At 36.6% G+C, this 27,223-nt stretch overlaps 1 protein-coding gene and 1 long non-coding RNA gene across 7 annotated transcripts in view; both read right to left on the bottom strand.

The window, feature by feature from the left end:
* Window positions 1-27,223, bottom strand: part of nAChRalpha4 (nicotinic acetylcholine receptor alpha4) — a 510,593-nt gene that overhangs the window by 89,494 nt on the left and 393,876 nt on the right. Inside the window, exon 10 of one of the 5 annotated variants that reach the window (XM_070215894.1) lies at window positions 22,377-23,761. The exons of the other annotated variants lie outside the window; for them this stretch is intronic. Within the exon in view, the coding sequence (XP_070071995.1) occupies window positions 23,737-23,761 (25 nt within the window). The 3' untranslated portion in view covers window positions 22,377-23,736. Of the gene's footprint in view, window positions 1-22,376; window positions 23,762-27,223 lie in introns of those variants that run through there. 5 annotated transcript variants of the gene reach the window in all.
* On the bottom strand, window positions 16,323-18,695 carry LOC138913196 (uncharacterized). 2 transcript variants are annotated; one of them, XR_011418851.1, is made up of 4 exons: window positions 17,867-18,688; window positions 17,412-17,802; window positions 17,004-17,071; window positions 16,323-16,450 (listed from the first exon to the last, which is right to left on the bottom strand). It is a non-coding gene; the product is annotated as an uncharacterized lncRNA (long non-coding RNA). The 2 variants fall into 2 exon arrangements; XR_011418850.1 differs by having other exon boundaries at window positions 17,004-17,802; window positions 17,867-18,695.

Raw genomic sequence — 27,223 nt, 5'->3', positions numbered from 1 at the left:
ACGATTTCAAATAATTTGTTTTTCCAAAAATACAACGAAAATACCGAAAACTTGGGTGGCTATACATTTTAATTGGGCAAAGCGAAAAATAAATGTGGTCGATCTAAATTAGTTTTAACGAGCCTAGCTTAACGAAAGTTGACAAAGACGGAGCGAATTCGCAAAGAGCGTGAGAGAATTTTATTATACAACCGCCTTCGCCCTAAACTACTTCAAACTTCAACAATAAATTTAATCATATCCTTCAACACTGCGGACCCGTAAAACGCTTCAGGCTTCAACTAATAGGGAGCGTCGCCAATTGACGCATGGCCCGCCGGAAAACTCTTCCTCCTCGCGTCCTAACGTTGCACAGTCGCGCCGCGTCAAAGAACATAAAAGCATACAGGTAAATATTTGATGTTGCATAGTGTAATGGGCGTGGCAGAGACAAACTGACAAAGTCAAAATTTATAAAAAAAAACTTTTTATTTCGACAAAAAACCATTTTAAAAACTGTTTTTTTTCTGTTTCTTTTATGCTTTAATTTTTAAAAGTATAAAATAAAAACAAGAGAGAACGCTATAGTCGAGTGCCCCGACTATCAGATACCCGTTACTCAGCTAAAGGGAATGAGAAGGAGATAAAAACTTTGATCCGCCGTAACTTTTTAACGAATGGTCCGATTTAAAAAATTACATTATTTCATTTCGATAGATATTGATAAACACAATAAAACTGCATTTTTACTTTTCCGAAATATTGAAATTTTTAAGATCGTATTTAAGAGATTGTGGGCGTTAGAAACAAACTTGCGCTGCGTAGGATGTTTAATATTTCTTCAATTTTTGTTGAATTTGGGAGCGACTCAGTGGTACGCTCCCCAAGCTTTATTATTAATATCTGAATTCTTAATTCTATTACATGTTTGCATAAAGCTAAGATCGGCCGGCTATGTCGGCAGAGACGCCGGCAGAGCTGCGGTCGCCGCTTATGTATAATTGTGCTTATATATGAGAGAGAGAGAGATACTATGTTCACTTGGCCGTCGGAGCGGTCGCACATATCAAATATGCTGACACTGCAGTTCCCACGCATTCGAGGGCGGTCATATAACCGGGCACTCGGGAACTGCTAGGATTATAAATGTATTTGTGTTTTGTTATTGTGGCCAAATGCAAAATGCCAAATAAGGTGTCTGTACTTAAATCGATGCGTAACACTGAGTACAGTGTGCATTCGATATGTGAACATACTACATCTCCCTCCTTTTGAAAAATAACGTAATTATATGGAGTTATTTTCTAGGTGTATATTTAATGAAAATATTTTTATTTAATTGTTTCTTTTTTTTTCGTTTTTATGTAGTTTAACTTATTAAAAATTGTTTTGAATTAGAAAGTATTGTTTTGAAACAAAAGTAATATTTATATATTATTTATTTATTTTATTTTTTTTTTTTTTTTCAATATAATTATTGTTTTTTTTATTTTTTTTTTTTTATATGGTTCTTATTGCGTATGATCATACGTTATAAATATATAAGAGAATTAAAGTGATTATGAAATAAAAATTTTTAACCTATCCTTATGAACTGTTTGCTTCTTATTTTTATACCCTTGTAGAGGGTATTATAATTTCAGTCAGATGTTTGCAACGCAGTGAAGGAGACGTTTCCGACCACATAAAGTATATATATTCTTGATCAGCACCAATAGCCGAGTCTATCTAGCCATGTCCGTCTGTCCGTCTGTCCGTCTGTCCGTCTGTCCGTCTGTCCGTTTCTATGCGAACTAGTCTCTCAGTTTTAAAGCTATCGCGATGAAACTTTCCCGAAGGTCTTCTTTCTATTGCAGGTAGTACATATGTCGGAGCCAGCCGGATCGGACCACTATATCTTAAGGCTCCCAATCAAATATAAGAAAATTCATTGTAACTTTGTAGGAAGTAGGCGTTTTGATTCTTGACTACTTAAAAACAAAATTGAAATAAATCGAAACGCTGAATCTGGAATCCCTGGAACTGCACCGAGTGAGTATTCTTTCATCTACAAGGGTATATAAGCTTCGGCTGGCCGAAGGTAGCTTCCTTTCTTGTTGTTATTTGAAATTACTATATTTTCTCTTTCTTGTATACTTTCTACCTTATATGGTCCAGTGTATTTAAAGTCTAGCTTGTGCCCTGTTTCATTTTTTAGCAAAACTTGGTCTCCGATTTTTAAATCAAAGTTCAAAATATTTCTGTCATAGTTAAGTTTTTTTTTGTGTTTATGGCATTCTAGCATTAATCTAGCTCTCTTAAATGCTTGTTCTAGTCTAAACTTAGATTCTTTAGCGTAATCATCTGTGTTATATAATGGTTTTATATTATCTATACTATTGAAGTGTTTAGCTAAATTAGATGTTTTACCAAAAACTAACTCGTATGGACAGTAGTCATGTGCCTTAGAGGGTGTTGTGTTGAAACAGTATACGAAGTATTGCAACCATACATCCCAATCTGTTTTATCAACTGAGATGTATGAGCGGATGAACTCATTAAATGTTCTGTGGCTTCGCTCCACGGTTCCTACAGTCTGGTGATGATGTGCTGTTGAAGTTATGTTTTTGATATTTAAGTTTTTACATAGATCTTCAATTATCGAATTTTTGTATTCTGTTCCCATGTCCGTGATGAACGTCTTCATTGGACCGTACTTCAGAATAAAATCTTCGAATATAGCTTTTGCTACTGTTTTTGCACTTTTGTTCTGGATTGGTATTGCTACAAGGTACTTAGTTAAATCGCAAATTAGCGTTACTATGTATTCATTTCCTTGTTCAGATTTAGGTAGTGGACCGATCGTATCCACAATTACCCTGTCGAAAGCCGTTTGTGGCGTTTCGGTGATAGTTAATGGGGTTTTCGTATGTTTTGTTGTCTTTGCTTTTTGGCATATAGGGCCGGTTTCTCGAGTCCCTGTCAAAGTCCCTGATAGCTATCTGTTCGAAAAACTTAAATACCAGATAAACTGTTCGTAAAAGCAAATCGGCTTTCTCGACTGCTTTAATTTATCTGAACGAGAAACAATTACAGAGTGCTGTTAACGCACAGAATTGTGCTGTAAAGGGTAAAAAATGGCGTGCTTCGATTATTTCATCAGCTGTTTGGGTATAATTTAAAGGAAAAGTCAGCTGTGATTTCGTTTCATCTTCATAGTTGGCTTTGGGAAATCAGCTGTCATTCTATCGAGTCGAAAACGCTTAGCAGGGACTCCGAGTCCCTGTCAAAGTTAGCTCTCACATTTATGCTCGAGAAAGCCAAAATGCTTTAGCAGGGACTTTATCTGTTCGAGAAATGTTAGCCGGCACTCGAGAAACCGGCCCTTAGGACATTTTCTTATATATTTTGTTATATCTTTGGTCATGTTTTTCCAATAATAATGCCTTTTTATTTTTGCTAATGTTCTAGCTATGCCTGTATGACCTCCTTGTATTGGATCATCATGGAATGTAAACAGTAATGCTTCTTTCTCTTTATCATTATTTGATAATTGGGTCACCGGCTTGAGTAGCGCTACTCTTAATGTTTGTAATTTTTTATTGCCCATAATTTTAAAAGATTCAATTGAAATGGTTTCAAAGATCTTTTCGCTCGGTGCCACTTTGAGTTGGCTGATATTAAGTATACCGGCTTCTTTTTCTAGCCTTTGACAGAACTGACCTATGTCGAGAATTTCATTGGTGTACAAATCGCTAACATCAATTCTTGCTATAACCTTTTTGCCATTCTTTAGTAAGCAAAGTGAATCAGTTATTCGCAAAGTCACTACTTTTCGTACCTCGTCATTAACAATGACTTCGTATACGTTGGGCTGAGAAGCTTTATTTAGAATATGCCTAGGCAAATCTATTTTTTCTTTTTCTGTTCCTGCGCAGGAATTTTTCTGTTTACTTTGATTTCTGGTAGTGACTTTCAGAATTTTATTATTTGTCTGGATGTTTTTCAAATCCGTTATTGTTATTCTTGATAGCGCGTCGGCTATATGGTTGTCTTTTCCCTTAAGATATTCCACAGTAAAATCATATTCTTCCAAGTCTAATCTCATTCGTGTTAATTTTGAACTTGGATTTGTCATTGAAAATAGATAGGTTAAAGGCCTATGGTCTGTTTTGACTGTGAAATGTTTTCCATAAATATATGGCCGAAAATGGTTTATTGCCCAGTGGATAGCTGCTAACTCTTGTTCTGTTGTATTTTTATTACTTTCTCCTTTCGTAAAAGATCTTGATGCATAGGCTACTGGTAGCTGAGTGTTATCGTAATCTTGAGTAAGAACAGCTCCACATGCTTGTTTGCTTGCATCTGTTGTTATGCAAAATTCTTTGTTAAAATCGGGATATTGCAATAATGTGGGTTTCATCAATTGGGTTTTTAGGTATTCAAATGCGTATTGACATTTATCTGTTCAGTCAAATTTAACATTCTTTTTACATAATCTAGTTATGTGACGTGAATAATCGGAAAAGTTTTTAATAAAACGTCTGTAGTAATTGCAAAATGCAACGAATCTTCTAGCGCTGTCTGCGTCCGTTGGGACTGGGTATTTTTCTATTACTTCGTATTTTTTACTATCTGGTAAAATACCTTTGTGTCCAAGAAAGGTCACTTCGTGTCTGAAAAATGTGCACTTCTCTGGGTGCAGTTTGAGGTTGTTTTTTCTACATAGATCAAAGACGTTTGTAAGATTTTTAATCATGTGTTTTTCTGAACAACCGATGACAATTAGGTCATCCATATACAAGAATGCCTGAGATGGTTCGATACCTGAAAATGCAATTGTCATCATTCTTTGGAAAGAATTTGGCGCTATTTTTAAACCATAAGGTAATCGTGTAAAACGATAGGAGCCATTGCTCGTGGAAAAGGACGTTATATTTCTAGACGTATCTTCGAGTTCTATTTGATGAAATTCTGACATTAGATCTAGACATGAAAAGTATTTAGCTCTACCTAATTGGTCAAGAATATCGTCTATTCTTGGTAGTGGAAATTTATCTGATAAAATTTGTATGTTAATTTGGCGGTAATCAATTACTAAACGCCATCTTTTTGTATTGCAATTTGGTAATGATTTTTTCGGGACTATTAATAATATATGATGGACGTTGATGCACTACGAGCAGTACAAACAAGTGGCCCAACGATACCAAGCACGTGCTTGTTACGCGCGGGACCCTTTATCAATTAGGGCAAAAATGCGAGTTCGCCAGGAAAATACATGAAACAAATAGAGACGGGACATATAAAGATTATAAAGATTATGAACTAAGATTGAAGCAAATGAGATAAAATTTTAGTTTTTAATACAGGGATAGATGTAGAAGTGCAAATTAAATGATAAAGATTGTTATAATTATTACATAGAACACGAAAGGGCTCATGCAGAGTAAAATTTGATGTACATCGAGGCAAATTAAGAGGGTAATAATTTCGTGTTAGTCTAACGGGAACATTAAAAGTTAAACGGTTTACCAGTTCTACAGAATCAATATCACCTCTTATAAGATTATGCATAAAAATAGTACCAAGCATTATTCTACGGTTTTCAAGTGTAGGTAAATTAAGCAATAGTAATCTACTCTGGTAGGAAGGTAGCCTTACGTTTTGATCCCAGTTCAAACTACGAAGGGCAAAAAGGAGAAATTTTTTTTGCACCGACTCAATACGGTCGATGTGCACTTGATATTGTGGACTCCAAACTGAAGAACAATATTCCAAAATAGGACGGACAAGGGAGGTAAATAATAATCTGGTTGTATAAGGGTCATCAAATTCTTTTGACCAACGCTTTATAAACCCAAAAACACTCATAGCTTTGTTGACAGTCAGCATTATGTGGCAGTCAAATTTAAGCTTCGGGTCCAGAAGAACGCCTAAATCATTTACTGAATATATACGGTCAAGTGGCAAGTTCTGAAGCAAATAACTTATAAATGTAGGAGTACCCCTATGAAAGGTCATTACGTTACATTTCAGGCAGTTCAAATTTAAGAGGTTATACTCACACCATACTTGAAAATTATCAATGTCTGATTGTAAGCCAAAACCAGACTCTATATTATTGTATGTCAAACAAAGCTTAACATCATCAGCATACATTAGTACGCGAGAATTTGTTATGATAGAGGGAAGATCGTTAATAAACAAAGTAAACAGCAAAGGGCCTAGATGACTACCCTGGGGCACTCCAGATGTCACGCGGATCATTTTAGAAGCAGCGTTCTTAAATATAACCCTCTGAGTCCTACCATTCAAATAACTTGAAATCCAAGTTAAAAGATTACATGGAAACCCAAGCAAGTCTAGTTTGAATAAAAGAAGAGAGTGGTTAACGGAGTCAAAGGCTTTACTGAAATCTGTATATATAACGTCGGTCTGCATTTTATTGTTAAATCCATTAATTACAATAGATGACAATTCAAGTAGGTTGGTGGTAGTCGATCTTCGCTTAACAAAACCGTGCTGACACGGTGATATTAGCGAGGAACATAAATGTTGCAAATGAGAGGTGATAATACGTTCAAAGGCTTTTGGAATTGCCGACAATTTAGAAATACCTCTATAATTCTGGGCATCCATCTTCGCACCCTTTTTGTGGAGTGGAATAATGAAAGAGTCCTTCCAGATAGTTGGAAAAACTGATGATGAAATAGACAAATGAAAAAGTTTAAGAATCGGTTTACAAATGGTTGAGGCACAAAACTTAAGCACACACCCGGGGAGTCCATCTGGACCGGGAGAATACGTTGGTGTTGTTGATGCTAAATCCTTTGAGAGAGAACTTTCGGTAATTACAGGGGTAAAAATACAATTTGCCCTATTTAAGGGGTTAGGGTAGATAGAATTTGACCAAACAGCCGAACTATAAGTAGTTTGGAAAAATTCAGCAAATAAATCCGCAATTTCAGAATCCGACGATGCTGTTTTTGAGTTTAAACGTACCGATGAAGGCAATGCCGAAGACTTACGCTTGGCATTAACAAAGGTATAAAACTGCTTCGGATCATTTGAAAATTCGAATTTACATTTATTTAAATACATAGAATAGCAATGACTGTTGAGAACATTAAAATCTGAACGAGCCACCACATATTTCGAAAAATCAGATGGCTTACCCGATTTTTTATACTTTTTATAAGTGTTGGACTTAAGATTTTTAAGTCTTTGAAGCGCATTGTTAAACCAAGGAGGCCTGTTTAGCTTTGGAGGAAACCTGTCAGGAACGCATTCGTCAAGAAAAGTGTTTAAAACGCTATAGAAAAGTTCAATTGCACTTTCAATATCCGTGCAATTGTACAAATCAGTCCAATTATATTGCGAAATCATGTAATTTAGTTTATTAAAGTCACATTTTCGAAAGCATCTCGTTTTAGTTTGAGGAACTAAAGGAGAAAGGGTATCAGTACAGGGGAGGCCAATTGTCAATTCCAATGTTGGATGATATTGGTCTTCAGGTACAACAAGTGCGTCAATTCTAGATACCGTAACTTCATGCGGATCTAAAACAAATACTAGATCTAATTGTCTATTTAAAGAATTTCGTATAAAGCTTACTTGCTGTAACGATAATTCCAAAAGGCCATCCACAAAATCATGGGCAGATAAAGGTGCAGCTACAGGTGAGTCAGTGGGAAGAGACCAAGAGATATTAGGGAGATTAAAGTCACCCAAAACAATCAAAAGGTCTCTGTTGGAAAGAAAGGATAGAACAGATTTTATAGCAGACAGATGGTGCTCATAAATTATTAAATCAGAGCCAGGAGGAATATAAGAGCAGGTTACAAAAGTAGATGAGGATTGAATGGAAACTTTGACACTAACAAATTCTATATCGTTAGGGATATGAATGTTAAGTCTCTCCGATATTAAACTAGAGGTAACGGCAATCAGTACACCACCCCCCCTACGCGGGGAGCGATCGGTCCTGTAGGTGTTAAAGTTCATTGACAAAACTTCAGAGTCAGATATCTCTGGTTTCAGCCAAGTTTCCGTAAAAGCCAAAATATCTTCAGTAAATGCAGAGGAGTCAGCATAAAGCTTTGGTAGCTTCATATTTAGTCCTCTAACATTTTGATAAGCCAAAAATAAGCCTGTTAGTTTTTTGGCACAGTATTAGGCACAGTGGAAAGCCGATTATTAGGCACAGCGGGAGGCCTGTTATTTGTTCTCGGTTTATTGGGAACAAATTCTTTAATTACCAAATCATCATTAAGCCAAAAGCTTTCAGATAGTAGTACATTAAACACATCAGGCGGAGCAAATATTTTAAAAGAAGATATCCTACGGGCGTACGAAAATCGAAATTGTTCAACTTCAATGTCCTCGGATGGGAATTTTTCACGTATGAATTCCAAAACATCCTCAGATTTAGTATCCGGGGTAAATCTAGAAACAAACAATTGCTTCCTATGTGGAACAACTGAAAGTTTCTTACGCCCCCCAGCAGCAGTCTGAACCCCACTCAGCTGAGAGCCAGAAGCGGCACCTACTGTATCTCTGGGTACAGCTGAGAGATTTTTACGCCCCCCAGCAGCAACCTGAACCGAATTAGTTGATTCCGCCGGCTCTGAAGCATGACTTTCAGATACAGGGACTAAAGGGACAGGGACTACACCGGAACTAGCAGTATCTATTGGCACAGGTGGTTCACTTACCCCTGTGTACCCCTGTAATGGACTGTTGTATTCTGAAACTGATGGTTCTACTATTTTATCTTTAATTAGTTTTTCCACTTGTTTTTCTACTTCTTCTTTTTGACTGTGGGGGATTCTGTAATTCTTTATATATACTGGTTCATCATCTTTCATTCTTATTTTTTGTTTATAGAAATTGTTGGTTGATATTGGTTCGGTTTCTATCCCGAATATATCTGTGTATTTGGTGCATAATTCTTTAAGTATTTCTTTAAATTGAGGCGGGAAATTTTTGTTAAGTTTTTCTAAAATTTCTTCGTTATTTGTATTTTTATTATCTTTAATTATATCGTAATTATCCAATGGTTCGACTTTAAGTGTATTTAATTGAAGAATTGCTGTTTTATTTGTTGTATTTAGAATTCGGACAAAGGTGTTTTTAGAATCTGCAATGGAATTTCCAATGAATATTCCATTTTGGATCTCTTGGTTTGGTATAAGTATATACCTGGTTTCTGAATTTATAGTTATTTTTCGGATGACTTGAGATCTTGCTGGTAAAATGGTCAAATTATTTTCTAGTGTATGATTTATTGGAATATTAATCGGATTACGGAGATTATCTGGTCTCAGTATAAGCCAATCATTTTCTGGTTTTAAATCTATTTGACAATTGTATTTTTTCATAAAATCTATTCCTATAATTCCATCACATGGAATAGGAAAGTTGGACGTTACTATATGGAAATTATGTGGTATAGCATAGTTGCCTGATAGAAGTTCTATTGCTGCTAAACCTTTTGAACTTGTTGTTCCCTCGCCAACGCCTGATATTTGCGTAATATTTTTATAGTCAACATTGTTAAATGAGTCTGATGATTCTTTGATTAATGAGATGTCTGCACCTGTATCAACTAGTAATGTATATAATTTATTTGTGTTTTCATTTTTAAGTGAAATAAAAAGATTGAAGTTAAGATTGATAGTGTGAACCGTATTTTTTACTGGGTTTTTTATCTTAAGGGTCTTTATTGGTTTTCCGAAGTTGTTTGTACTTGTCGAACGTTGTTGTTGGTATTTTGTCTGTCTGCGTTTGTATTGGTATTGTTATTACCGTTGATGTTGTTATTGGAGTTATATCCATTATTGTTTCCACCACGGTTGTTTCCTCTATAGTTACCACGACCTCTGTAGTTATTGTTGGTCTGGTTATTATAGTTTCGGTTATAACCGTTATTTTGGTTATAACCATTGTTTTGGTAAAATCCATTATTTTGATAATTACCTCTGTTGTTACCCCTACCGCGATAATTATTTCTGAAGTTATTACCACGATAGTTGTTTCCTTTTTGTGTGTATAGGATCGAGTTGGCGTTGCCTGTCATCTCAGTACTACACTGTACGTACTGTTCATTGTTGAAAAGTTGCCAGCTTCTAGGATAGTCTTAAGTCGGCCATGCTCACAATTTTTGATCATTGTGGTTATAGCTTCCTTTGTGCTGAACTTGTCGGCATGTTCAGCCGGTAGTTCTTCGTCAATGTATGAAGCTTCAAGGAGCTTTCGTAGGTTATCTATTTCATTTGTAAATTTTTCAGCAGTTTTGCCTTTTTGGCTTGTTTTAGCCATTTTTGCTTTGACAACGTCAGATGTTTCTCCGACAATAGTGTCTTGCAGTTTTTGGATTATTGCGTTTATCGTTAGTTCATTTTGAACCTTATATAGTGTAGATCCTACAATTTTTGATTTGACGACTTCTACAGCCAAATCTTCAAACGTTCCCTTTGTCAGGTCAACCAGCTTCAAAGCTGTTACAAATCTATGCAAGTGTAGTTTTTGTCCGTTAAATTCCGGAATGGCACTTGATATTTCTTTAATATATGCCCGTTGGGCTGCTGAATCTGCCATTATGTTTTCTTTTGTTTCTACGATATTTGTATCTGAATCTATATTTTCCTCTTCTTCTGTTTCTGACTCTACTGCTTTAATAAATGCAGGGATTGAGAGATCGTGTAGATCTTTTTCATCTATTTCGATATCTTTGCTTATATCTGAATCTTCTTCTTCTGCTAGGGCTTTTTGTTGGTCTAATGTTAAAGGCGTATTTAAAATTGTCGGGATATATATTTTTAAATCATACTTATCCTTGACAGCTATTAGGTTTGCCCGCAACCTTATCAATATTTTAGATAATTTTGATAAGTTTGTTTTGTTAATTATTTCCCTATTTTCATGCACTAGGGTTCTTGCCTGATTGTAAGAGTCTACAAGAATTTTTGCATGTTTATCTACTGTTTCTTTTTGTATTTGCCTTTTTTGGCTTACACATTTGTAGGACTTTTCAAATGTTTCTTTTAATTCTCGGATATGGAGTATTAACTGCTCCCATTCCATATTAAAGTTTTAGTCATTTCTGGTTTTTAATTTTTACTTGTGCATAATTTTTAGCACGTTAATATGTCCTAAGACTGGGTGTATGTCGATTTCGGAGAATACTTTACAGTTTCTCACGGTAGACAGTACTACGGCCTTTTGCGTTCTGCTGCAATGAATAATTGGAGAGAATTCAAGATCGTACCTATTCATGTATTCATACTCAAAATCTGCAATTAATAGAGGCTCTGCTCTGTTCCTAATTAAGGCTAATACCCTATTCTCAAAATTTGGCTCGTTAGCCAATATAACTCTAAGGCACTCTGTTGTATTCATTTAAATAATTTTTCTTTTTTTTCTTTTTTTTTGCTTCAATGATTTTTATTTCTTTTTAAACGGTTATTTTAATTCTCGTACATATACAATACAATTATTGTTTCGAATTTAATTTTTTGTTTTAATTTAATTTCTTTTTTTTTTGTTTTTTATTATTAATATTGTTTGGCGCTTGTTAAATTAGATTTTATCCAGATCATTAGCCTGGCTTCTGTTAATGGCTCTCTTTGATACACATTTGTTGTGGAACTTATAGGCCTTATATAAAATATCTGCGCTCATAAAGAAAACAATTATTGATAGTAAAATATTCGTTAATTTGAAATCAATATTTTGTGATTCAATTTTATTTATTACATTAGCAGTGGAATCCACTGACTTAACTTCTACTAATCCCATATTGGGTATTTTTTCTGTCTCGTCTGTAAGATCTGTTTTGGATATTGAATTGCTTTTAAATGAGACTTTCATATATATTAAATTTTTGAACATGTATATTCACAATTAGGGTTTTCGAAAGGACCTTTACAATCAGGAGGGCACTTAGGCTTCCTCGCTTCATTCATGTCCTGCTTATTTTTATAAGCTTGTAATTCCCTATATGTGTTTTCTAATTCTTTTTTAATTTGTATGTTCTCTTCCCATGGTACTGGGGTTGAGTTTGAATCATACAGTTGCCTATTTAATTCTTTAATCTTCAGGTTTAGGAAATTTTTCTGTCCTCCTCTTTTTTATACCCTTGCAGAGGGTATTATGATTTCAGTCAGAAGTTTGCAACGCAGTGAAGGAGACGTTTCCGACCCCATAAAGTATATATATTCTTGATCAGCATCACTAGACGAGTCGATCTAGCCATGTCCGTCTGTCCGTCTGTCCATCTGTCCGTCTGTCCGTCTGTCTGTTTCTACGCAAACTAGTCTCTCAGTTTTTGAGCTATCGGGATGAAACTTTCCCAAAAGTCTTCTTTCTATTGCAGGTAGTATATATGTCGGAACCAACCGGATCGGACAACTATATCTTATAGCTCCCATAGGAAGGATCGGAAAAGAAAACGTTAAAAAAATTCTAGCTTCGGTGTTTTTTGAAATATTACCTTCTACTTTTGGGGATGTTATTTTTTAAATATTTCTGAATTTCGAATTAAATACTTAAAAAATCGGACTGCTATATCATATAGCTGTTATAGGAACGATCGGTAAATTAATGGAAAAGTAATAGGAAATAAATTCTAGCTTCATTGGTTTTTATTGTATTATCTTCTACTCTAGGATATGACTCTTTTTAAATATTTCCGAATTTCAATTTTAATTTGATCAAAATCGGACGACTATATCATATAGCTGTCATAGGAACGATCGGAAAATTAATGAGAAATATTAGAAAATTGAACATTTTTGCGATTTGTTAATTAATAGGAATGATCTGCAAGGGTATATAGCTTCGGCTGGCCGAAGCTAGCTTCCTTTCTTGTTTTTTTTTTTATTTGTTTTTCTTGATTTAGGCATTTATGTATATATATTTTTTTTTTGTATTATGGATGTATATATATGTGTTGCAGGTGTCCCTACCTAGGTAAAAAAAAATGAAGACCCGCAGCTAGAAACTGCCTGGTCTGTACAATATTATTAATATTATTGGTTGCATCGCAGATGCTTAAATTTATATAAAAAAAGTAATGTTGGGCGCTCTTGCAAAAAAAAGTAGTCATCAATATGCCCCTATTTAGGTGTCAATGTGACACTATTGAGTGGAAAAAATCTTTGATCCGAACGTCATTAAATTGACCCTATTCTGGTGTCACTTTAATACTTTCGAAAATATTAATTTGACCCTTTTTGGTGTCAAAGAGCCACTAGCCGGTGTCATTTTCTTAGTATTAAATAAAATTTGACATTTGCTTGAAAGCTCCTGTAACCATTCTGCCATGGCAAAAATTAATATGGGAATGGCTCAGGGGCCAAGGCGCTAGGTTCTGATATTATTTTGTGCTCGGGGGAACGAGGTTCGAATCCCGCTCGCAACACCATTATTTTTTTTTTTTTTATCAGTAATCTAACACAACCTAACATTTTTGTTCTTAAAATGATATATTTGCATTTTAAAAACTTTTTACCTACTCTGATTTATCTGGGTTTCGAACCGGGGACCTCTCGCATCAGAGGCAGACGCCTTACCAACTGGGCCATCGAACCATTTTGCGCGCGAGCGAACACTTGACAAGTATAAACGAAATCGATACTAGAGTAAAACATCGCCGAACTTCGAACTTCGAAAATCAAAAATGATAATTATTGGGATCGATGTGAACCTAGTTTTATCAAAATGACACTATTTAGTATCAAATACGATTTTTCTGAAAACGCGGTGTACTTTTGACACTCATTTGGGAGCAAATTGACCCCAAAAATTTGATCCTAGGGGCAGTGTCATTTTAACCCACAGTTATTAAATTGACACTCAGGATTTTTTTTTTGGGTGTGGAAGCGCTGTCGGTTCACTTTTCCGTGGTCCGGCTTGGCGCGCCGAACGGGACCGGTGCTGGCTGCACAGGCTATTTCATCTATCGTTATCCCTTTGCTCAATAGGAGCAAGTGTCGCCCACGAAGGTGAAGAAGGCGGATTGCCTTCCGCACTTGTATATTTCCAGCGTTGGTGTAGAAGGATTTGCCATTCCTTCCACACTTGTTAACTTTTCGTTGTCCGGGGCCTCTGGGCTCAGGCGGTACCGGTGCAGGTCCTCGCACAGGCCAAATTTTTTTTTGTGTTGATTAATAATTTTTTATTGTTTCATTAAGATTTTTTTTTTGGTGTCCTTTTCGGCCCTTTGGACTCAGGCGGCGCCGCACAGTGGTTTCCCCCATAGGCCAAAATTCAAAAAATCGATAGAACCCAAAATTGGCAAAGATTATGCAAATTTTCTCTAAAATGCTCAAGCTTTTTCGTGGCATACCAGATTTTTCTGGAAAACTTTCGGTACTTTCTAAAAATATACCTAAAGTCGTGAGCACGTGTTTAGTTGCAAAGCAAAACTGCGCGCATCACTAACTTTAAAAGCGTGTATTTCTTAAATTACGTGTCCAAATTAATATTCTGTGATATGGATTTTGAAGTTAAAGGTATTATTTTTAAGTTTCAATATTAATAAAAGCTAACTTGTGTTGTCCTTATTATGAAATTACTTTCTAATGTTTTTAGCAGCTGTTGTATTCGTCTTTTTATGTTTCCTTAAAGTTTTAACTGTGTTCCCCCAAGATTCCCCGATTCATTTTTTATTCAGTGTAATTGTTAATACCTTAAGGTATAAAAAAAGTTAAAGCTAGCTGCAGATACTTGCAGATGTGTACATAATCAACAATCTACTAACAGCCTCTATTTTTGTCTTTAAGGTCAAATCAGCTGTTTATTGTGTTCTTTATTCGTGTTTCGTGTTTTTATTAGGTTCAAATTGTAATTTTTGTTTTCATTTGCTATTATTGGATTTTTTGTTTATTATTATTATTGGGTTTTTTTATTTTTCAAGTAATTTACAGGTAATAATCAAAACTAACGGATTAATATTTGTGGACGGACAAGAACCCGAAGGCATGGTTTCTTATCCGCTTAAATATGATTTAAATGCAATAATACTTTAATAAAAAACAAGAAAGGAAGCTAGCTTCGGCCAGCCGAAGCTTATATACCCTTGCAGATCATTCCTATTAATTAACAAATCGCAAAAATGTTCAATTTTCTAATATTTCTCATTAATTTTCCGATCGTTCCTATGGCAGCTATATGATATAGTCGTCCGATTTTGATCAAATTAAAATTGAAATTCGGAAATATTTAAAAAGAGTCATATCCTAGAGTAGAAGATAATACAAAAAAAATCAAAGAAACTAGAATTTATTTCCTATTACTTTTCCATTAATTTTCCGATCGTTCCTATGGCAGCTATATGATATAGTAGTCTGATTTTTTAAATAATTAGTTCGAAATTCAGAAATATTTAAAAAATAACATCCCCAAAAGTAGAAGGTAATATTTCAAAAAACACCGAAGCTAGAATTTTTTAAAGTTTTTTTTTTTCCGATCCTTCCTATGGGAGCTATAAGATATAGTTGTCCGATCCGGTCGGCTCCGACATATATACTACCTGCAATAGAAAGAAGACTTTTGCGAAAGTTTCGTCCCGATAGCTCAAAAACTGAGAGACTAGTTTGCGTAGAAACAGACAGACGGACAGACGGACGGACAGACGGACCGACGGACAGACGGTCAGACGGACAGACGGACATGGCTAGATCGACTCGTCTTGTGATGCTGATCAAGAATATATATACTTTATGGGGTCGGAAACGTCTCCTTCACTGCGTTGCAAACTTCTGACTGAAATCATAATACCCTCTGCAAGGGTATAAAAATTTGAAACTGAAAATAGCTACGTGTTTCAAATTTGGTCCGATATTTTGTATGGAAGCTATAGGACATAGTCGGGCGACATGTCCAATTTTATGTTGCTATAATTAAAATATTTTTATAGAATTTTGGGAAAAATTTCGTAACGATATAACAACTAGAAGTATTTTTGGCCGCGGCTCCCATACAAGCGAAACCACTGTGCGCCGGTGCAGGTCCTCGCACAGGCTTATTTTTCAGAAAATATATTTTTATTCATCAGTTTTTTTTTTTAATTATTCATTGACATTTATTGATTGAATTTGATAATGTTTTTCTGCAGCATTTTGTTTGAATTTACATTGAATATGTGTTAAGGGGTTTCTTCGTGTTCATTCTTATTTTCCCTATCGCTTTCGTATCGATTTGTTTTGATTTGATATTAGCTGTTGCACAGACACACAATAATGTACTTAGGGTTAGAGTTTAATTTTCACTGTGTGATCTTTGCTGGTTGTCGTGTGTAGTGTTCAGTTTAGGACAAGAAGCGATGCCAAAGTCTATAAGACTCTTTCTATCACATTGGCCACATGATGTTGGTTCTGACTCACTATTAAAAAGGAACTGGGATCGACGGTGCGCATTCTAGCGGTGCTCGGGTCCAGCTCGTCGGATTGGTCGGGGTCCTTTCTCTCCCAGTTACCTAAGTTTACTAACACAAATCAATGTTTAATGCGCTGATCACAAAAAAAAACAAAATAGAATAATTAATATTGAGTTTACGTTAATATCCTAGGCTGCGCCGACACGCATTTGAATGAATTGGTAGATTAGAGAAGATTTATATCCGGTGAAGGGATCAAAGATGTTAGTTGTTCCCTATCTCTACCCACCCAACCATGGCAACTTATTTAATTCAGGCGTTGCCCCAATACACAGATTATTGTTCTACTACTGAAGTTTGTGTGAGATAAGCATAAGTACTCGACCGACAGAGATATAAATAATTTAAGCCATCATGATCATTTTCACAATTAGGTACAGAGATTCCATTTTAATTTCAATAACAAATCAAAAGAGTAACAATTATTTTACATTTAACATTAATCACCTATATACCTTTCTTCATTTGCTGTTTTCAATTACTAGATAATTACTTGGGGCTTGTGGTGGAATATATATAGTTTCAAATCAATATATATATATATATATAAAAATGGTGTATTACAAGAAGTAAGCATGCATTCTTGTATTGTAATACTCACAGATGTTTAAATCATATGCATCGATGTATCGTTGGGCCCAAGATGATTCCGATGTTTATGTATATGCTCTGTATAATCGTAGATATTTAAGAATTTAAGTTATATGTATATAAAGAGAAATATTCCAAGCTTCCCAAATTCATATTGCTCACTGTACTTATAGATTTTAGTTATAGATAATTATGTAGTTAATCATAATCAAAACAAATTATATTAATACATGGCAATAAGCAAATATAAGCTACTTTAAGTAGGTTTTCTTTTATAATTTTAACAAATTTTAATCGCAACGAAGTTGATCAAACTGCGGCAGTGTGGAAACTTAACACAAGAGTTCCACGGAACGAGAATCAAGACAGATGTATGAATTTGAGCAGGTATTTGAATTCAGTTATGACGCTGCAATACGTTTTGGGGCACTTGTCAGCCTGCACCGGTTTTTTTCATTTGAGACCGGGACAGGGAAAGGGTTTCTTATAGGGGTGAATCCAGCTAATCGCTACAATTGCCTATAATCTCGTGTAGTCGTAGGCGTAGAAGGGTAGCTAGTTCTTGGCGACTGAAGCTGTAGCGGTTGCGTAATCCGTATTCCCACGTGTCTGCACTGACTATGCCCGGTGGGCGGCAGCTTCGCCGTAGACAAATTGAGGGTTTTCCAAGCTGGTTCACAAATTTTCTCGGATCGAATTAGCCACTTTGCTGGGGGGGCTGGACGGTGGACGATTCCCGCGATCGCTCCGAATCGTTGATTTCGAAATTTACGCCTTCTGAATTTTTCACTCGAGTTTTTGGTAGTTCCCTGTTTTAATTTGGCGCACTATTAATTGGTGGTTTAATCTAAATTCACTTTTGTTAAAGCTTACGTGAACTCCACGTGGGTAACCTTGGTAATTTTCACTTGAAGTACAAACACTGCCGTTGACAAAAGAATATACGTGTGTATAGTTCAAGGCATATAAGTGGAATGATTGCACGTGAACATTTTCTGGAGTCTGTACTTCCAATAATCTATGCTGAACCAAAAAGCTTTATCATAGCGGTAGTATCGGATGATCTACGCGGTCTCTGTCATTCCACCAGCTACCGACAAACTGCATAGCGAGGGCAGACCGAAATGTTTGTAAATTTATGTACCTAAGTTGGACACTACAACCGCAGATAATGGAACAAGACCACTTCGAAGGAGCATTATCTGAATTGTTTGGAATCTACTTATTTTTGGTCTGAATATCTTTGAGGTGATAAACTCCAAGCTTCTTCCCGTCTACGTTAAGCAACTCATAATAAAATGGACTCCTCTTCTTTAGGACTTTAGCTGGTATAAAAACAGGGGCTAATTTGGAACTGAATTTCTTACTGGCGTTGCTTTGAGTAAAGTTGCGTGCGAAAACTTCATCGCCGGCTTTGAGTTCTATGTTTCTACTACGAAGGTTATATTTTCTGGCATTAAATTCAAATGACTTATTTATGTTTTTCTTGGCCTCTTCTCTGGCGAGCTTTAACATATCTGGGTAGTCAAGGGTGACGTCATCGTTAAGTATATTCAGTTTGCGCAAAAGACCATAGTCATTTCCGTTCAGAATCATGTTTTGACCAAAAGCTAGGAAGTATGGGGAAAACCCAGTACTTCTATGTAACGCCGCTCGGAGTGCACCGCTGATCGCGTTTAAATTGGCATCCCAGTTGGAGTGGTCGTTACCAATATACGCGCGAATGGCTGCCAAAACTGACCTGTTTACTCTTTCACTAGCATTGGCTTGGGGAGAATATATGGCAGTACATCGATGGGTAATTCCAAAACTAGTTAGGAATGCTTCAAAAACACTAGACTTAAATTGCGATCCATTGTCTGTTAAAACAATTTCTGGCACTCCAAAGGTGAAAAATATAAAATTCTGAAGATAGTCGATTATCTTAGGCGCAGTGAACTTCTTAAGTGGGCAAAGGAAGTGGAATTTCGTATTGTGATCTACAACTATTAGCAACCCAATATTCCCACACTTTGTACGAGGATATGGACCCAAGAGGTCCATATACAAACATTGAAATGGCCGGTCTGATGTTAATGGCCGGCCCATTTGGGGTTTTAAAATTTTATTCGGACTTTTAGTAGATCGACAAATATGACATTCAGAAATATATTCTCTAATTTGGCTAACCATTCGTGGCCAAAACAAATACCGCTTTATTTTTTCGACCGTTTTGCCCATTCCACAATGTGCCGAACTTTGTGAATCATGTGCTTGATGTAATATGTCTGGAATCAAAGCCGAAGGAACCCAAAGTTTCCACGACTCCCTTTTGTTGTCTCCTTCCTCAGCAAACTCGGCTCTTTTGTAAACGTATCCGTCTATCACTTTCAAGTCTCGAAGTCTTTCCTGATTATCTTTAATTCTATCAATTAAACTAAGATATTCTGTTGATTTAAATTGATCCGAACGCAAATCAATAATAGGCCCACTCGCAACCATTGACTCTATTTCAGGCTGAGCCTGACGGGACAATGCATCAGCTACAATATTTTCCGAGGCTCTCCTATGCGTAATCGAAAAGTTAAAAGATTGTAATTTCATCGACCATCTTGCTAGACGTCCGGACAGGTCTTTTTGCCTCATCAGCCATTGTAGTGCGGCATGATCAGTAACAACCAGGAAGTTTTGACCTTCTATGTAAGGGCGAAACTTTTTAATCCCTTTAATAACGGCTAAGCATTCCAACTCACTAACTGTGTAGTTCCGTTGGCATTTTGACAATTTTTCCGACATGTAGGCGATAGGTAATTCCACACCCTCTTGCTCTTGAGCTAGCACGCAACCAATTCCATATGTGCTGGCATCACATAGTAGAATAAACTGTTTTGAGAAGTCAGGAGTAATCAAAATAGGCGCTGAGGTAAGGCAAGATTTTAAGAGGTCAAAAGCTTTTCCAGCTTCCTCATTCCAAGACAACGTTTTCTTTGTTTTTAATAGCTCGGTCAGTGGAAAGCTTATAGTGGCGTAATTTTCGACAAATCGCCGATACCAGCCAGATAAGCCTAAAAACCTACGCAGCTGTTTTAGAGAAATAGGAATAGGAAACTCATTAATCGCTTTTATCTTTTCAGGGTCTGTTAAAATCTGTCCTCCTCTGATTATAAAGCCCAAATATTTTATTTCTCGCATACAAAACTTTGATTTTTCGATATTAATCGTCAAATTAGCCTTTCTTAGACAACCAGCAATTTCCAGGAGTATAACCAAATGCGACTCGAAGTCTTCTGACAGGACTAGCAGGTCATCCAAATACACAAAAACTTTGGTTCTTAGATGCGCAGGTATAACCTGGTCCATTAGCCGACAAAGGGTTTGCGGCGCATTGCAAAGCCCGAAGGGCATCGTTTTGTATTGATATAGTGGTCTGTTTGGAATCGTGAAGGCCGTATATTGCCGTGATTTTTCGTCGAGTGGGATCTGCCAAAAGGCGTGTTTCATGTCTATTCCCGTTATGTATTTTGCAGGCGGTAGCCGACTTAAAATCCCGTCAATATGGGGTAGCGGATACGCGTCTTTAACAGTGACCTTATTGACCTCACGGGAATCCAAACAAAGCCTACTCTTTTCTCCCTTTCGCACCAAGACGCAATTACTGCTCCACGGACTAGAAGACTCTTCAATGACGTCCAGTGCCAGCATGTGATCAACTTCAGTAAACATCAGTTTCTCTATGGCTGGTGAAACTGGCCAGTGTCTCTGTTTAATGGGTCTGACTGGTTCAACTTCAATTTTATGCTGAATTAAGGTGGTTCTTCCCAAACCTTCTTTTGAAAATGATGGAAACACTTTAATGATGGAATTCAAACGACTCTGCTGATCTTCGGACAACTCATGCCACTTTGGCGGCTCTTGCTCATGACCTTCTCCACCTACATCGAGCTCTGGAACTTCCTGTTTGCACGCTATTTTCTCCGATAACCCGAATTTATGCCAGAAATCAATTCCAAGATATATTTCTTGTTTAAGCCCGGGAATAAGGAAAATATCTAACAATGCTGTTTTTCCTCTAAACGTTACATCCGTTACCAACTTCCCAACGACTTCACTCTGGGTTCCATTGGCAGCTCGAATGCTTCCAGAGCATCTTTTTGTTTTGCTTAGAGACAAGAGAAATTGCGCTACCTTACCGCCTGCACAGCTTATAGTAGCGCCAGAATCTAAGAGAGCTGTGTATTTGTTTCCTTCTATACACACTTCTGCGTAAAGTCTATCATCAGAATTATTAATAATTGCTGATACAATTTTCTTACGATCAGAGCGGATAGATTTCCAATAATGCCTAAGACGTTTCGTAGATCTATTTGGATTAAGATTTATCTTAGAAATTATAGATTCGGCAAATAATTGTTCTCGAAGCTTATTATAACTATCTAGCCTTATATGTAATGGAATGGTAGAAAAATGCGGTTTTGGATGTTCTTCAGGGACTACTTTTGTACATAATTCAGGGAACATAACGATTTTAGGTGTATCGGGCGTGTCTACTTTTTGTTGCGAAACACACCCGCCGGCCGGTTTCCCGTAGGGTTACACCTTAGACATCGTGGCTTAAAAACATCTCGGGCACCACACCCATAACAAAAAATAGTACGCGGTTCTAGACAATCATCAAACCTATGATCGGGTTTTTCACAATTCCAACAAATGACATTGGAAGGCTTTCGTTGAAACTCTAGCACTTCCTCTTCTGTTTCGTGCGACTCTTCTTGGTTTTGGTTTTCATATGAATCGGTTAGTTCATTTATATAAGAACGTAGAGTGCGTGGCTTAAAGGTTTTTATTTCGTTGTAGAACTGTTCATGCTTTCGAACTTCAACACGTAATTGGGATCTATTCGATATTCTTAAGTGGAGTAACTCATGATGTAAACTAGGTTTAGCATTCCTAATCAGCAAATCAACTAATTGACCTTCGGACATGCCTTGCTGAAGCCTATCAGCTAGATCTTCTATTGCGCATTGATAATCATCAAAAGCTTCGCTTTCGCCTTGTCGCCTTTTCCTTATCTTTTCCCATATATCTAGATCAGTCTCAGCTTCCTCAAACCGTTTACGAAACTCAACACAAAATATTTCCCAAGTAAAATTGGTATTGTTGCGGTGAAATTTCCAAAACCAATCACTAGCCTTATTGGAGAAGAGTAGATATAGATGATCACAAAGCAACTGATAGTCATTATTTACGTTCTGTTCTGTCAAAGATCGAATTCGGTAAATAAAATCTTCCATTCTCATACATTGTTTGGAACCGTCAAACTTTATCCGCCAGTTTTGTATTATATTAGCAGCTTTCCCTGGTGATATTTGAGGATTCGACCTACTTCGAGATTCACTGTTATTCGAGTGGTTTCCTGAGGAGAACGCGCCCATCTCGGGTACCCTGTTTCGAGTATCGCGATTTTCCAATACTGGATTTTCCCGGTTTAAATTCATTGCTGCTAGTTGTTTATGAATTGTTTCCTCTATGTTAGCGTTTAAGATCTCAACCATATCATCCATTATATTAGCCTGTTGTACACTTAAAGTTTCTTGTAGATATTTTATTAATTCGCCTTGGGTTTTTTTAGAAAATATATCATCCTCGTCAGCTCGAACGTCTTCTAAGTGGCGTGTTTTGGATCTAGTAGACATGCCTGTCCTTAAACTAGAAGGCCTACCTCTATTTCGATTTTTAGTTTGGAACCTAGCACCTCTTTGATCATTTCTTTCCTGAACTTCTACTACCGCTTCTTCGTTTCTCGCTTCCTCCCTACCAGGAACATTTCCCATTTCCGCGGCCAAGTTATTATTATTATAGTTTAATTGTGAAAGAAGACAACACGCAGCACAGGTTGGACACGCCGGTGTGACTCGGATTGCTTCAACAATACATTTATCATGAAATCTGTGCTTACATGGAGTGCTTGCCGTTAGTTCCGTACTTAATATTACTTCGTTACAAATTGAGCAAAAGGGATCTACTCGCTGGATGACAGCATCGATGTTTTCATTACTATGTGATACTGCCATTTTTTTTTTGTTTGCTTTTTTTTTTTTTTTTTTTTTTTTCAACGCAAACAAAACCACAAAAATCTCAAAAAATTGAATTTGTTTATATCTCTCTGTCAGTCTTTCCTTAACTCATTCTCTCACAAAGTGCAGTGTACCCGATAAAGTATTCTCTTCTACCTCTTCTTCTACTATTTCAGCTAATGAAGTTTTAGAACTACTCAAATTGATGGACAATGTCCGAAACGCTCCAGAACATTGTATTTCCGACTCATTTAGAGATAGCTTTCTTTTATAGATATCTCAATCACTTTGGTCAGCCTGAATCAAACGGGGTCGATCTATCCGGAACCGAAATGCAATCGCTAATTCCACCGCTGGAGTTCAGATGCATCCAAATCAGTCATCGAAATACTTTATAAAAAGTGGCCTTAAAAGTTGAAATTTCTATAACAAAGGATGGATTTTTAGAGCAAAATTGGGACGGAAAATATCCTTTTCGCCCCACGTTGGGCGCCAGATTGTGTAGTGTTCAGTTTAGGACAAGAAGCGATGCCAAAGTCTATAAGACTCTTTCTATCACATTGGCCACATGATGTTGGTTCTGACTCACTATTAAAAAGGAACTGGGATCGACGGTGCGCATTCTAGCGGTGCTCGGGTCCAGCTCGTCGGATTGGTCGGGGTCCTTTCTCTCCCAGTTACCTAAGTTTACTAACACAAATCAATGTTTAATGCGCTGATCACAAAAAAAAACAAAATAGAATAATTAATATTGAGTTTACGTTAATATCCTAGGCTGCGCCGACACGCATTTGAATGAATTGGTAGATTAGAGAAGATTTATATCCGGTGAAGGGATCAAAGATGTTAGTTGTTCCCTATCTCTACCCACCCAACCATGGCAACTTATTTAATTCAGGCGTTGCCCCAATACACAGATTATTGTTCTACTACTGAAGTTTGTGTGAGATAAGCATAAGTACTCGACCGACAGAGATATAAATAATTTAAGCCATCATGATCATTTTCACAATTAGGTACAGAGATTCCATTTTAATTTCAATAACAAATCAAAAGAGTAACAATTATTTTACATTTAACATTAATCACCTATATACCTTTCTTCATTTGCTGTTTTCAATTACTAGATAATTACTTGGGGCTTGTGGTGGAATATATATAGTTTCAAATCAATATATATATATATATATAAAAATGGTGTATTACAAGAAGTAAGCATGCATTCTTGTATTGTAATACTCACAGATGTTTAAATCATATGCATCGATGTATCGTTGGGCCCAAGATGATTCCGATGTTTATGTATATGCTCTGTATAATCGTAGATATTTAAGAATTTAAGTTATATGTATATAAAGAGAAATATTCCAAGCTTCCCAAATTCATATTGCTCACTGTACTTATAGATTTTAGTTATAGATAATTATGTAGTTAATCATAATCAAAACAAATTATATTAATACATGGCAATAAGCAAATATAAGCTACTTTAAGTAGGTTTTCTTTTATAATTTTAACAAATTTTAATCGCAACGAAGTTGATCAAACTGCGGCAGTGTGGAAACTTAACACAAGAGTTCCACGGAACGAGAATCAAGACAGATGTATGAATTTGAGCAGGTATTTGAATTCAGTTATGACGCTGCAATACGTTTTGGGGCACTTGTCAGCCTGCACCGGTTTTTTTCATTTGAGACCGGGACAGGGAAAGGGTTTCTTATAGGGGTGAATCCAGCTAATCGCTACAATTGCCTATAATCTCGTGTAGTCGTAGGCGTAGAAGGGTAACTAGTTCTTGGCGACTGAAGCTGTAGCGGTTGCGTAATCCGTATTCCCACGTGTCTGCACTGACTATGCCCGGTGGGCGGCAGCTTCGCCGTAGACAAATTGAGGGTTTTCCAAGCTGGTTCACAAATTTTCTCGGATCGAATTAGCCACTTTGCTGGGGGGGCTGGACGGTGGACGATTCCCGCGATCGCTCCGAATCGTTGATTTCGAAATTTACGCCTTCTGAATTTTTCACTCGAGTTTTTGGTAGTTCCCTGTTTTAATTTGGCGCACTATTAATTGGTGGTTTAATCTAAATTCACTTTTGTTAAAGCTTACGTGAACTCCACGTGGGTAACCTTGGTAATTTTCACTTGAAGTACAAACACTGCCGTTGACAAAAGAATATACGTGTGTATAGTTCAAGGCATATAAGTGGAATGATTGCACGTGAACATTTTCTGGAGTCTGTACTTCCAATAATCTATGCTGAACCAAAAAGCTTTATCATAGCGGTAGTATCGGATGATCTACGCGGTCTCTGTCATTCCACCAGCTACCGACAAACTGCATAGCGAGGGCAGACCGAAATGTTTGTAAATTTATGTACCTAAGTTGGACACTACACGTGTCCGTGATCTTTGAATTTAATGGTTTTTTGTTTTGTTATACCATTGTTTTTTGTTTTATTTTAGATTTTTTTTTTTGCTTGTTTTGTTTGGATTCGTAGAATGTATCTTCATGTTTAATGTTTGGTTTTTTTTTTCACTTGTTTTATTTTATTTTATTTTATTTATTTTTATTTTATCTTTTATAGCTGGATATATTCACTCACGATCACATTGTCATTTTATTTTATTTTTTTTTTGTTTATTTTTATTTTATCTTTTATAGCTGGATATATTCACTCACGATTACATTGTCACGGTCGCCATGTTTAATATTTCTTCAATTTTTGTTGAATTTGGGAGCGACTCAGTGGTACGCTCCCTAAGCTTTATTATTAATATCTGAATTCTTAATTCTATTACATGTTTGCATAAAGCTAAGATCGGCCGGCTATGTCGGCAGAGACGCCGGCAGAGCTGCGGTCGACGCTTATGTATAATTGTGCTTATATATGATAGAGAGAGAGATACTATGTTCACTTGGCCGTCGGAGCGGTCGCACATATCAAATATGCTGACACTGCAGTTCCCACGCATTCGAGGGCGGTCATATACCGGGCACTCGGGAACTGCTAGGATTATAAATGTATTTGTGTTTTGCTATTGTGGCCAAATGCAAAATGTCAAATAAGGTGTCTATACTTAAATCGATGCGTAACACTGAGTACAGTGTGCATTCGATATGTGAACATACTACAAGGAACTCCTAGAATCTGCATGCAAAATGTCAATCTTCTAGCTTTTATAGTTTCCGAGATCTCAGCGTTCATACGGACGGACAGACAGACGGACATGGCTATATCGACTCGCCTAGTGACCCTGATCATGAATATATTATAGGGTCGGAAATGCTTCCTTCTAGCTGTTACATACTTTTGCACGAATACAATATACACCTTTACTCTACGAATAACGGGTATAAAAATGATATTTTATTTCTAAAAACAATTTCTGAAAATAAGTTTAAAACAAGGGAGAACGCTGTAGTCGGGTGCCCCGACTATCAGATACCCGTTACTAAGCTGAAGGGAGTGCGAGAGAGATGAGATATAAAATTTTGATCGGGCATAACTTTTTAACGAATGTTCCGATTTAAAAAAATTGTTCTACATCTTGATAGGTATAAAACTGCATTTAAATGTGGGCGCCATACTCACTTTAAAATCGTTAGTTGTCAATTTTGGGCGTTAGACGGGGCATGGCACTCGACTGAAATAAAATTGCGCTTCGTAAAAAGCCCTTTTACTCTACGGGTAACGGGTATAAACATTTTTTGTTTTTATACCCGTTACTCGTAGAGTAAAAGGGTGCCACGCCCCCTCCAACACCCACAACCGCTTATATACGATTTTAAAAATTTCAATATTTCGGAAAAGTAAAAATGCACTTTTATGGTGTTTATCAATACGTATTGAAATGAAATAATGTAATTTTTTAAATCGGACCATTCGTTAAAAAGTTACGGTGGATCAAAGTTTTTATCTTCATCTCCTTCGCACTCCCTTTAGCTGAGTAACGGGTATCTGATAGTCGGGGCACCCGACTATAGCGTTCTCTCTTGTTTATTGTTAGGATCAAACTAATTTACTGTCCAAGCATTCTAGAATATAAAATAAAACTTATATTTCTTAAACAAGAGAGAACGCTATAGTCGGGTTGGTGTCCCGACTATCTAATACCCGTCACTCAGCTAAAGGAAGTGCGAACGCTGTACTCGGGTTGGTGTCCCGACTAATAATCGT

The sequence above is a fragment of the Drosophila takahashii genome, chromosome 3L, assembly GCF_030179915.1.
Source record: "Drosophila takahashii strain IR98-3 E-12201 chromosome 3L, DtakHiC1v2, whole genome shotgun sequence".
In the NCBI taxonomy this organism is placed as follows: domain Eukaryota; kingdom Metazoa; phylum Arthropoda; class Insecta; order Diptera; family Drosophilidae; genus Drosophila; species Drosophila takahashii.
This window is presented reverse-complemented; position numbering and strand designations above follow the sequence as displayed.